This window comes from Dama dama, chromosome 25 (genome assembly GCF_033118175.1).
Source record: "Dama dama isolate Ldn47 chromosome 25, ASM3311817v1, whole genome shotgun sequence".
Classification (NCBI taxonomy): domain Eukaryota; kingdom Metazoa; phylum Chordata; class Mammalia; order Artiodactyla; family Cervidae; genus Dama; species Dama dama.
In genome coordinates this window covers 70,759,853-70,773,735 of record NC_083705.1, presented here as the reverse complement: position 1 = coordinate 70,773,735, position 13,883 = coordinate 70,759,853, and the positions used below count along the sequence as shown (strand labels likewise).

Below are 13,883 nucleotides of genomic sequence, written 5' to 3'. Positions count from 1 at the left end.
CGTTGCTGTCCCATATTTCCCTGTATTTTGCCTTTTTCTCAGTCTTTCTGTTCTATTTTTTCTCAAACTTTCATTCCAAGTATGTTGAATCATTCTACTGTACCTTCTGTGCCTCAACTTCATACATTTTATCTCTATATTTCTGTGCTATTTTATGGGTTGTCTCCTTAGCACTCTATCTTACCCTCTTCAGCATAACTATTGAGTATTTAATCTCAATATCTACATGTTTGTCTCTAGAGAGTCTGTGGAGCCCATTTATAAAGTAAACCTGTTACTTTCTCCTAACTGCTTATCATTATGAACTCTAATCCATGGGGGTTTTTTAATTTAATCTTATTTTATAGACTACTTCAGATTGATTTGTGAATCTTATGACACTCATTCTATTATCTGTTATTTCTGTTAATTCTTCCTTGTATGGTCCATTGTCTTATGTAGCTCATGGTGCAAGCATGCATGCTTATTCGTGTCTGACTCTTAGCGACATCATGGACTATAGCCCGCCAGACTCCTATCCATGGAATTTTCCAGGCAAGAGTACTAGAGTGGGTTGCCATTTCCTTCTCCAGGGGATCTTCCCAACCCAGGAATCAAACCCATGTCTCTTTCTCCTCCTACATTGGTGGGAAGATTCTTTACCACTGCGCCACGTGGGAAGCTCCGTATGTAGCTCATAATTTTTGCTTGTGTGAGATCGTGTTCTGTAGGGACTGCCCCCTTCCCAGCTGGTGTGTGCCCTGCATCCTACAACGTGATGTGTCGTCATAAGCAGTGTTCTTGCTGCAGCCAGAGCCCCAAGACCTTTCTCTGGTTTTTGGTCTGATCAGTAAACACTCACCTTGAGATTCTCATTATGAAGCAAAATAATGTGATTTCAAAACCAACACCCATGTTTAGAGTCTGAGTTCTCATTGGAAGTTTATTTATACTTTCTTGGTCCACAGTATGGACTTTCTAGACTTCTCCAAGTGGAGAGAATAGCCTCCTGAGGCTTCTGGTTTTATTCAGCAGTCTTGTTCCCAGCTGCCCACCTGTTGCAGACCCAAGACAGCATCTTTTCCCTGTGGACATCAGAAGCCCAGCCCAGTGATGTTCAGTTCCAGGACACTCTGGGGCCAATCCCATAGTCTGCAGCCTTCTAGCAGTACCCTCCTTCTTTGTTTTACACCCCTAGGAATTCCTCTCTGGGTCCACTGTTAAGACAGTGAGCTTTTTCAGCGAGCATCTGTTGAGTTCTATTTGCTGAATTCTGGGCTGCCTCTGGGAATACAAGGACTGTGATGGGAATTCCCTGGTGGTCCAGTGGTTAGGACTCAGTGCTTTTGCTGCTGAGAACCTGAGTTTGATCCCTTGTCAGGGAACCAAAATCCCACAAGTTGTGCAGTGTGGCTAACACACACACACACACACACACACACACACACACACACACAAAGATGCTATGAGGTGGCTCCACCGGGTCTCCAAGTGGCCAGAGACAGCCATTTAGGCAAAGAAAACACGATGTAGATGGCAATGTGAGGGCCACACAGTGGATGAATAACAGAGGAATATGGCTCAAGGCGTGTGAGAGAAGCAGGATGATTTTGTAAAAATATTTGTTGTTGTTCAGTCCCTGAGTCGTGTTCAACTCTGACCCCATGGACTGCAGCATACCAGGCTCCCCTGTCTACCAGTATCTCCCAGAGTTTGCTCAGATTCGTGTCCATTGAGTTGGTGATGCCATCCAGCCATCTCATCCTCTGTCGTCCCCTTCTCCTTTTGCCTGCAGTCTTTCCCAGCCTCAGAGTCTATATGATTGATTGAAATAAAAGCCTGTGGGAAGTCCAAGTACAATTAAATAATTAAAGTAGACACATCAGTCCCTGTGACACCACATGTATGAAGTAATTATTGCTGCAGTGACAGTCCTTGCCCAATTAAAATGCCAGAGTAGGTATTCCTTTAGACAAATACACAAAAGTGCATGTTTATATGAGTGACTTCACCATAGCTTTCAGACAAGAGGAATTTGATTTTTCTAATGATAAAAGTTTGTTACCAAACCACTGTGATATATTTAAAACTTTCTGAAATGTCTCTCACTTTATTACACTTCACTTTATATAAGCAGCGACTTCTTCGCGGGTACCTCGTTTTATTTTAAAAAGGAACAACCTAATGAGACTGCAAACACAATCTGCTTTAATAATTATCACACCAAATTATGAGGAATTCTAGAACTGCAGAGACTACCCAACTGTTTCCAATGCACAAGTTTCAAAAAACAAAAAAGGAAGAGAGGAAGGAAGGAAGGAACGGGAAATATTTTTGGCAGAGATATTTTTTTCTTCGTTTTTAATCCAAAACACCGTGTATGAACATGTTATTTTTACGTGGAGAATCTTCTGCCTGTACTGGATGAAGGCATTAGCATTTATTCCAGGCTCTTTCTAGCAACCCACACTGCTCACCATCCCCAGCACCAACTCGGTGGTAGGGTTTTCATGTACGTTTATGTTCTTTCTCCTTCTGCCTCTCCAACTATGCTTAGCTCCAGTTCCATATTGATCAGTGGATGGATGTGGCATTAACAGCCAAGAGCATTTCTAGAAGATGCTCAGTGAGCTTGCTCTAGGTAATAAGAGACAATCATATGATACAGTGAGCCTCACTGATTATCAAGACAGAGAAGAAACAGATTTGGCCGAAACAATGCCAGTGATTAAACCAAAGATCAAATAGAATGATTGCCCTGAGCTGATAGCAGGCTTGCTCTCATCTTCAAATGAATAAGATGTTCTAAATAAATGCCACAATATTCTTGGAGGTTGTGTCATTTGTAATGTATCACTGTGTGTGTGTGTGTGTGTGTGTGTGTGTGTGTGTGGGTGGGTGAGTGGGTGGGTGGGTGCGCGCGCGTGTGCGCTCAGTCGCGTCCTACTCCTTGTGACCCCGTGGACTGTGGCCAGTCAGGCTCCTCTGTCCATGGGATTCTCCAGGCAAGAATACTGGAGTGGGTTGCCATTTCCTATACCAGGGGATCTTCCTGACCCAGGGATCAAACCCGCATCTCTTTCATCTCCTTCGCCTCCAAGATTGACAGGTAGATTTCCTTCCATGATTCCACCTGGGAGGCCTGAAATGTCTTGTTACGTAATTAGTTGCTCAGTCGTCTCCAACTCTTTGCAACCCTGTGGACTGTAGCCTGACAGGCTCCTCTGTCCATGGAATTCTTCAGGCAAGAATACTGGAGTGGATTTTCAATTCCTCCTCCAGGGGATCTTCCCGACCCAGGGATCGAACCCAGGTCTTCTGCATTGTAGGCAGATTCTTTACCATCTGAGCCACCAAGGGAAGTCCAAAGTCTCATCAGGATGGTGTAAAGTTTGGATAAACTATTTATCCATCAGGGATTTTGTTGAATACTAAACCCAAAACAATAAACTGAACTAAATTATCAAGTTAGGATGTATGTTGTAATTTTTATTCAGAGCAACAAATGAAATCAGTGTTCCCATTTTCCTCACTCAGATTCTTGCTGCTTTAAGTTTTTAGTCTTTTTTCTCCTTTCCCCCCATCATTGGTTTCTTCTCTTACTTCTTACGTCTTTATCTTCCTCCTCATCTTTCCACACTGTCTTTATATTTCAGGATCTGTATCCCCATCACCACCATCTATATCCTTGCCCTTGTCACCAGCAGGGTTACCAGTTTTCATGTTTCAGAACAGTTGCATTTACTTTGCTTCGATTTGATGATGAGATGGAAAGATAGAGGAGGCTGCTTGCCTCTATGACCTGGAGAACAATGAGTATATGGCATAATAGGTGTAAGAACGATTGCATATGAGGGCTTGGAAGCACACAGGAATACTAAACAGAGAAGGGAATGAACCTACTTCATTCTGAATGTGGTGTCTGGGGCCCAGTACACACCAAACCAGTGCGTCTGTAGTGAGCAGCTTCAAGGAGATCGCTCTTTGCTGGACTGAATAGGACCATGACAGATTCCAGGACAGTCTGCCATGTATTCAGTGGGCAAACAGAGGCAATGGTTTCCAGGGCCCTCACTTTGTCATTTTCCCCAGCATGTCACAGGAGCAGAAAAACGTGTGTGTCTGCCCTCATCTGCTTCACCACATGCCTAGTCTCTGAGCGGAACATGACATATTCCCGTTAGATGGCATATTTGGCAATATCATCACCATGCATTACTCTAAAAATTCAAGCAGCAATTTTTTTAATTTTATAATTTCAACAAAATGTTTGTGTAATAACTAGATATTTTACCTAATTGACTGTGACATGGAATCTGAGCTAGAGTTAAACACTCTCTGGAAATAACAGTTTTGTGTTTTCTGCTCTTAAAATATTTACTATCATATCTATTGACAGTTTCTGGATACAGACACAAAAGCATCCATTTTAATAATTTTCTTTTAAGTAAAAACCTAATCCTAGTCAATTAGGATGCAAATGCATAAATATTGTCTTCATTTGCCAGGATCCAGCCAAATGCATCATTTTCTATTTTAATATGAGCTGGATGACTATGATATTCTTTTGAATATCTGCTCTTTACACCCTGTTATAGCTTCTCCTCTGGAATGCAGATCTGACTCTGGTCTATGGTATTGTTGTTGTTGTTCAGTCACTATGTTGTGTGATTCTGCAGCCCCATGGACTGCAGCACACCAGGCTTCCCTGTCCTTCACCATCTCCCAGAGCTTGTTCAAACTCATGTCCATCAAGTCGGTGATGCCATCCAACCATCTCATCTTCTGTCGTCCCCTTCTCCTGCCTTCAATCTTTCCGAGCGTCTGGGTCTTTTCCAAGGAGTTGGCTCTTCCCATCAGGTGGCCAAAGTATTGGAGTTTCAGCTTCAACATCAGTCCTTCCAATGAATATTCAGGACAGATTTCCTTTAGAATTGACTGGTATGATATGCTGTTTGAATCTCTGCTCTTTACACTCTGTTATAGCTTCTCCTCCTGAATACAGATATGACTGTGGCTTCAGTCAGTCAGTTCAGTTGCTCAGTCATGTCCTACTCTTTGCGACCCCATGAACCTCAGCACGCCAGGCCTCCCTGTCCATCACCAACTCCCAGAGTTGACCCAAACTCATCTCCATTGAGTCAGTGATGCCATCCCACCATCTCATCCTCTGTCGTCCCCTTCTCCTCCTGCCTTCAATCTTTCCCAGCACCAGGATCGTTTCCAGTGAGTCAGCTCTTCGCATCAGGTGGCCAAAGTATTGGAGTTTCAGCTTCAACATCAGTCCTTCCAATGAACACCCGGGACTGATCTCCTTTAGGATGGACTGGTTGGATCTCCTTGCAGTCCAAGGGACTCTCGAGAGTTTTCTCCAACACCACAGTTCAAAAGCACTGTGGCTTGGGGTATTAATATTATTCAGTGTATGATGTGCTAGAAGGATAATTATACACTTTCAGGTGAGCGTCCTCCAGCTGTGTGATCCTGAATGATACCACATGTCCACAGCATTGAAGGGCCTCTCTTCAGACAACAGATTTAAGGTCATCACCAACCCCCATGCAAACCATGCTTTGGGGAAGAAACTTAAGGCATAAATCTGGCCCCCCCTGAATTGCTAACAGGAAGACGCTCTGCAGAGCCTGGCCGTGAGCCCGAGGTTCAGCAGCTGGCGCCCAGGGCAGCACTGGCTCATCCCTCCAGACAGGCCGTAGGAGAAACCAGAGGCGGGTCCAGGAGGCTCTGCCAAGGAGTAAGCTCTGGGATTCCACATCACGGGGGTGGATGCTGTAGACACATGTTCTGTGTCTCTTTATACCAGGAGCTGGAGGGGAAAAAATCTATAGTAGAAAGGAGAGGGAAAAAATGGTTTTTATGTTCATCTAGGGTTTTCCAGGTGGTGCTAGTGGTAAAGAACCCCCCCCCCCCCTGCCAATGCAGGAGATGTAAGAGACACGGTTCGATCCCTAGGTTGGGAAGATCCCCTGGAGGAGGGCAAGACAACCCACTCCAGTATTCTTTCCTGGAGAGTCCTATAGGCAGAGAAGCCTGGTGGTTTACAGTCCATGGGGTCACAAAAAGTTGGAAAAGGCTGAAGCAACACACATGCATGGAGATATAAAGCAAATAGATTTTTAGTCACTGAAATGTTCCTGAGAAATGTGTTTTCTTCACAAATAGAAGAGAAACTAACCATATGTCTTATTTTGGGCACCTTATGTAGCTCATTTAAATCTCTTAAAAAACCAAAGAGGCAGGTACTCTTGTTATTCTTATTTCAGAGGTGAAGAAACCGAGGCCAGAGAGGGTCAGTAACTGCAGAAAGTTTCACAGCTGTGGGGGGCTTGATTCCCCAGCCACAGGGCTGGTTACCTTTCTAACCATCTCTCATCCAGTAGTGTACATGTGTGCATGCTCAGTCGCTTCCATCGTGTCCGACTCTTTTGCGACCCTGTGGACTGTAGCCCACCAGGCTCCTCTGTCCGTGGAATTCTCCAGGCAAGAATACTGGAGTGGATTACCATTCCCTTCTCCAGAGAATCTTCTCAACCCAGGGATCAAACCCACATCTCCTGCATTTGCAAGTGGATTCTTTATCAACTGTGCCATCTGGGAAGGCAACACAGCAAAGTGGATAAAATTAACATGACTGAACTCTGCACTTAAAAATGGTTAAGAGCTATTTGCGAGGCGGGAATCGAGACACAGACATAGAGAACAGACGTGGACCCAGTGGGGGAAGGGGAGGGTGGGGTGAATCGGGAGGGTAGCATTGACGTATGTACACGACCACGTGTGACACAGAGAGCTAGTGGGAAGCAGCTGTGTAATCCAGGGAGCCCAGCTCAGTGCTCTGTGATGACCTAGAGGGCTGGGGTGGGTGAGGTGGGAGGGAGGCTCACGAGGGAGGAGTTATAAGTATGCATATAGCTGGTTCATCTTGTTTGTTGTGCGGCAGAAACCCACACAACATTGTAAAGCAATTATACTCCAATTTTTTTTTTAAAAGCCCTAAGAATGGAATGGAAGGAAAGTTATGACCAACCTAGATAGCATATTAAAAACAGAGACATTACTTTGCCAACAAAGGTCCATCTAGTCAAGGCTATGGTTTTTCCAGTGGTCGTGTATGGATGTGAGAGTTGGACTGTGAAGAAAGCTGAGGGCTGAAGAATTAATTGATGCTTTTGAACTGTAGTGTTGGAGAATGCTCTTGAGAGTCCCTTGGACTGCAGGGAGATCCAACCAGTCCATCCTAAAGGAGATCAGTCCTGGGTGTTCATTGGAGGGACTGATGTTGAAGCTGAAACTCCAATACTTTGGCCACCTCATGCAAAGAGTTGACTCATTGGAAAAGACCCTGATGCTGGGAGGGATTGGGGGCAGGAGGAGAAGGGGACGACAGAGCATGAGATGGCTGGATGGCATCACCGACCCGATGGACATGAGTTTGGGTAAACTCCGGGAGTTGGTGATGGACAGGGAGGCGTGCTGCGATTCTTGGGGTCGCAAAGAGTTAGACACGACTGAGTGACTGAACTGAACTGAAGAATGTTAAAAAAAAAAAAACAGTTAAGAGGGTAAATTTTATATTATGTGTTTTTAACACAATTAAGAATAGTATTTTTATAATAAAAAGTAGAGCTTCTCCACGTGGGTGAAGCCCTCTCCGGACAGGATGAGGCACAGCCATCACCACGAGCCACAGCTGAGAGCACTGGGGATCATCCTCATAGGGACAGGTGCAGACTCCTTTATTGTGTGGTCCAGATGAACTCTTAGGATTAGCTGCATGCTGATCTGTTTTCTACACAAATTACCTGAATTTCTGAAAACGGCTTCCTCACGGCGGTGATCTGAGACCCAACACATCCGCCAGAGTTGTTTAATTAACTGGCATATTTTTCCTTTACCAGAAGAATTTTTAAACATAATTTCAGGTCTCTCTTAAAGAGCATACAAGCACGTCATAATTTGTCATAGAAATTCAATGAATTTGTTCCCAACTTGTAAGAGATTGACAACATGGTCTACTGGTCTCATGCATGAAGAATATCAGTGCATCTTATGTTTTAAACATCCTTGAGAAACTTGAGAAAAATACACAAAATAGCAACACATTTCTTTTTCTTTCTCTCCACTCTTAGCAATGCAGCAAGAAAGCATCTGCTTCTCTTCTGTGGCTTTTGAAGTCATCGGGCATCATTGCCAACCGGCCCTGGCCTCGGATCTCCCTGACGGTCATCACCACGGCCATCATACTGACCATGGCCGTGTTCAATATGGTGAGTCGGGGCACGGACGTGCCGTGGGGTCCATCTCGTGGGATTTGGTCCATCTCGTGGGATTTGGTCCATCTCGTGGCATTTTGAAACCTTCTCCATAGCTCCTTTGGCGATACCCATTGCTGCCTGTTTAAATTCAACATCCATCCGCTTTGCATAGGGGAAGGGTGCTTCCCGGGGAGGCCCCCAGGGAGGGAGGGAGACTACTTCCAGCGGCTTCCCGCCTCCTAGCTACGGAAATGCCACCGAATGTCTGCAGGCTAATCACCAGGGAGACCAGAACCAGCAAATTAAAGAGACTGCGGTGGGAAAGGGTGTGCTGCTCTGGGCTTTAAACGGCCTGATTTCAGACATCACCATCACTCCCACCTTAACCAGCTGGGCAATTTTGGAGAAGTTTCATTAAAAGCTTCCACAGGCTCCACTTCACTTCTCATGAGAAAGCTGAGACTTTCAATTCTCAGTGAGAACTGACATTTCTCTGCTAAGGTGGGTTTTTCGGGGTAGATGAACTGATGCTCCTAACACACTTAGGAACACTTTGGTAACACATGTTACCAAATGCATCAGCGGTTCAGTAAATACTGAACCAGGGGTTGCTCTTACCGTATCAATGATTTTAGTGGTCTATTCTTAAAAACAAACACTTCGGTAATCAGTGCAGATTAAGACACATCCTTATTATTATTCTCATGTCGTCACCCTCAACCACCTGGCATTCACTCAGCAAAAAAAAAAAAAAATATATATATATATATGTATATATATATATATATATATATATAGAGAGAGAGAGAGAGCATAAATATGCACCTGGTACTTCACTAGATCCTCAGAACCCAAAGCAAGTTTGTCTCCCAGGATTTTATGGCCACGTTTAGGAGACTGACAGCTGGGTAAGCGGTTATGAAAGAGTCTTGACAGTGGAAGCATGAGGGGCGGGGCGAGGACAGGGGAACCGGACCAGCACGACGGAATTCTGAAAATGGACACAAGTAGTTTTCACTGGATGATGGATGAAAGATCAGGAGGGAAGACATTTAGAATCAGGACAAAGAGAGAAATGTGTACTAAGAAGCAGCAAAAAGTAAGGCTGAGGAAGTAGCCAGAGACCTTGACTGTTTGCTTGAGATCTGCCCTCAATGTTATACTATGGGCCACACGGTTTATATGGACACACCTGGAGATTCAGGTGAGGGTGTTGCCAACTGGAAGGCAGATGGGCTGGGGTAGCAGTGGCCGGGGCGGAATGGCCTCTTCCTGGGCTTCTCTCTGCCTCGAAGTCCGCCTTAAGAACACCCGGGAAGAAGGTGGCAGACAAGCACCAGCTTCCCTGCCTTCTTCTTCTTCCTGTCCATCAGGGCGGGGAGAGTGTGCATTCCTGGCTGTCCTCCCGTGGGCTTAACTGCAGGACAGCTGTGCTGGCTCCTCCCGCCTCCCCTGACTACACAGCCCAGCTCCCTCTAGCTCCCCTGAGACGGGCGGGCCCTGAGGTAGGTCTTCTTCCAAAGCAAGGGCCACTGAGGGGTGTCCCTGCAACTCCTGTTTCCTTGGTACACACCTGCTCAGCCTCAGAGCTTGGCTTGCAAACAGGCCGCCCCCAGGTGGGCCTCTGCAGTAAGGACTGATGGTGTCTGTTGGGGGAAAGGGCTCTGCAGTCAAGTCCGTGCAGACGGAAGACTTCCCGAGGACCAGCTGGCCCTTGGTCTTGGGTTCCTGTGTGGAGTTATCCTGCTGTGTCGCATTCACCATGGCAACTCCACCATCCCGGCCTCCCCAAGACTTCTCCCAGACCATCTCCCCTCTCCCTGGACATGCACAGCATCCAAGGCTGTCTTCCCGCGCCAAGGGTGATGAGACCTTGCCCCAGGGGTGGAGACCCTCTCTTGTAGATCTCAGGCATCGCTGGACCGTGACATCACTTATTTTCAACAAAGGCGTCATCAGGACTGACCAGGGAAGAGCTGGGACATGGTACCTGGTCTAGACAGGAAATTCCCTCGAGAACAGCCCTACTCAAGCTGGATTTCAGATCTCAAGGGGTGGAGGGGACATTGGCCACCATCAGCCTGAGGCACGTGTTCACGAGATGCCCGGACAACAGCCCGAGGACTCTCTGCGTGAGGACCCAAGGAGAGCGTAACTGTGGCCCCAGCGCAGTCCGCAGAGTTGGGGGTGAGGGTGGCCTCCTGGCGAAGAATGTGAGATGCAGAACTGAAGACTAGCCTTTCCTGGAAGAGCCTTTCAGCAAGTGGGTCACTATCTGCTGGACTCTAGCCTTCCTGCACGGGCAGTATCATCGGCTATGGTATGAGCAGGAATACGTCACCGCAGAGGAAGATGGACAGAGACACAGAGGGAGTGGCAGGAGCCTTGGAGAAACATGAGCGTTTCCTAAAGCGGATTCCTCGTGCTGGACTTCGTAGCAAGCATGTGTGCATTAGGCCTGCTGCTCTGGGGGCCAGCTCTCTGGGAGAAAGCGCCAGCCGGCTCCAGGAAGAACTCAGTGAAGCAAGCTGTAGGGGGACAGCTCGGAAAGAGTGGACTTCACCACGAAGGGGGGTGGCGCAGGGAGAAGCAGAACATGCTTGAAGGATAGCACTTGCTAGAGCTATGGGGAGTTCTAATACACCGAGTGTGTGTCCTGTACTCCCCGGCCCTTATCATTAAGCCTCTTCATCCCTTCGGAGGGCTTCCCTGATGGCTCATTGAGTAAAGAACCTGCCTGCCAGTGCAGGAGGCACAGAAGACCCAGGTTCGATCCCTGGGTCGGGAAGATGCCCTGGAGAAGGGAATGGCAACCCACTCCAGTATTCTCGCCTGGAGAACCCCACATACAGAGGAGTCTGGTGGGTTACAGTCCAAAGGGTCACAAAGAGTCAGACACAACTGAGTGACTAAACACAGCATACATCCCTTCAAAGTGTGTTCACTCACCTGTGAGCTCACCTGTGCACGCATCCTGAAAGTTGACACAACATTTAACACATCACACATCTAATGGCGGGGTCTTTTTTTTTTTTTTTTTTTCTTGCATCCTAGGAAAGCACCTTCTATACAAGGAAGGGCCATTTCACAGTTACTAAATGAGAGAAGGAATGAATGGAAACATTTTTTATGAAATCCAGTTTGACCTTATAAAACCAGGATTCATCACCTAATTTTTAAAATTTAATTTTAAAAAACAGAATTGAAATGGGAAACAAATCTGATGTGAAAGCTGGTTGTATTTCTCCTAGGATAATTAGTGATTGACAGGCAGTTCAGTCACTGTCTATAAATGTTTGATGAACTCAACTCTTTGGGACCCCATGGGCTGTGTAGCCCACCAAGTTCCTCTGTCCATGAAATTTTCCAGGCAAGAATACTGGAGTGGGTTGCCGTGCCCTCCTCCAGGGAACCTTTCCCACCCAGGGATAGAACCTGGGTCTCCTGCATTGCAGGTGGATTCTTTACCATCTGAGCCACCAGGAAGCCACTGATTAACACATTTTTACAGTAACTGCTGGGAAGATCCCCTGGAGCAATGAAAGGCTACCCACTCCAGTATTCTGGCCTGGAGAATTCCATGGCTGTATAGTCCATGGGGTCACAAAGAGTCGGATACGACTGAGTGACTTTTTCACAGTAACTGCAGTCCCTTTGGAGTGAAGAAATGCATTTTCTGTACCCAAAACACGTCCTCCAGTGTCATTTTCCTTCCTCGAAAAGAAAGAAGTGCATTGCCAAGGGAGGTGGAGAAGTCTGTGGGAGACACATTAAACGTCTGATGGATCAGCTTTGAGAAAGAATGAAATGCGGCTCGGTGCACTCGGCTGCCTCTGGTAGGACTGGAGGCTCTGGAGCAGGAAAAGACTTAAGTTCCTTGCTCCTGTCCATTATCTTTCTTGGTAGCTAATGAATTTAGTGGTTCTTCCCCATCCAGAGGCTCTTATTTTTGTTTCAAGGAAATACCACAAAACAGTACAAAATCCAACATCAGGTAGAGAGAAGAAACACTTTCCCCCGTTAGTGGGTTTTCTTATTCATCACGGGAAGGACTGGTCCATCAGGTGCCGTCTTTGATCCCATCTGATGACTTACAGAGAAGTGTTCTCCAGCTGCTAGATCCCCAACCACTTGAGTTTTGACTGCATGAGGCAGACACAAGGTCTGGTGTTCCCAGCCACACTCCAGGGTGCTGTGACCTTCCTGGGGTCACACACATCACCAGAGGGTGCCAGGCAAGGGAAGTGGGCTCAGGCCCCTCACACACATTCAGGAAAGATGGCTCCTCCCACTGGGGAGGTGGGTACCAGTCTTTACCTGTATGTGGTCAGATGCTCTCAGCGGTTAAGTCTGTGCTTTTTTTTTCCCTAGACCCACTTGAAAAATCTCCATCCTAGGGAGGCTACTATTTAATGCAGTAGAGCTTTTAAACTTATCCTGGTACTTCTTTTAAGAGTACAATTTCTAGACTAACAGCCCTACTCCCAAGTTGCAGCTTTGCTATTTGTTAGCAGTGATTAACCCAGTGAGGCGAATCCAGGTTCTGGACTAACATTCCCAGGGGAAGAGCAGCTCTTTTGTTCAGGGCCTAGGGGAGGGGCTGCCTTCCTGAGCAGGCTTTCCTCAAGGCACTGACTGTGTGCATGCCCAGTCGCTCAGTCATGTCCACCTCTTTGTGACCTCATGGAATGTAGCCCGCCAGGCTCCTCTGTCCATGAGATTCTCCAGGCAAGAATACTGGAGTGGGTAGCCATTTCTTCCTCCAGAGGATCTTCCTGACCCAGGGATTGAACCCACGTCTCCTGCTTATCGTGCGTTGGCAGTTGGGGTCTTTCCCACTGAGCCACCTGGGAAGCCCTAAGTCACTGGGAAGAAGTTCTCTGTTCAGGGCAGGTCATCATTTTAAAATCATAGCACATTCAGACCCTCTTCTGTGGCTCCTGTGATGTTGGAGTGTTCTTTTAGGGTAAAGGAAAAAATCCTTTCCTTTTTCCCCCCATCTTTTTCTGTTTTCAATGCTTGTTGTTTTTCCTTTGGGGAAAATATGTATAACAAAGTTTATCATTTTAACCATGGTTGAATGTACATTCGGGGGCATTCAGTATATTTGCAGTTTTGTGCTCCCGTCACCCTCTCCATTTCCAGAACTTTGTCATCTTCTCGCACAGAAGCTCTTTCCCATGAACAGTGACTTCCCCTCACCCCCAGCCCCTGGTAACCTCTACTCTGCTTTCTGCTACGATGAACTTGCCTATCCTAGAAAACCTCATACACGTGAGATGACATGCTATTAGTCTTTTTGTGTCTGGCTCATTTCACTTCGGATAACGTGTTTAAGGTTCTCATTTTCTCTTTGATGCCCAGTCTGTTCACAGCAGGGAAAAACTCCCGGTTTGCCCTGGATTTTTCCAGTCAGTGGCAAACAGCCCTTATTACTGCTTTTCTGTCATCGCCTTCCATCACCTTCTTACCCTCGGGAGAGAGAAGCTGCAGGAGTGATGTGAGGACCGAGGGCCCCTGCCAGCTCCCTCTGCTCCTGACTGTGTGGATGGGCCCTTTCATGCTGAGCCTCCATGTGGATTTTCAGTCACTAATGTTTCTCCCGAGCCGAAGTCTCAGAGCCTTTATAAG

General features: G+C 46.6%; 1 protein-coding gene across 1 annotated transcript in view; it reads left to right on the top strand.

Annotated features, from left to right (window-relative positions):
• The window catches only part of ADCY2 (adenylate cyclase 2), a 455,550-nt gene that overhangs the window by 377,004 nt on the left and 64,663 nt on the right, over positions 1–13,883 (top strand). Inside the window, exon 16 of the mRNA XM_061129349.1 lies at positions 8,127–8,264. Within this exon, the coding sequence (XP_060985332.1) occupies positions 8,127–8,264 (138 nt within the window). The remainder of the gene's footprint in view (positions 1–8,126; positions 8,265–13,883) is intronic.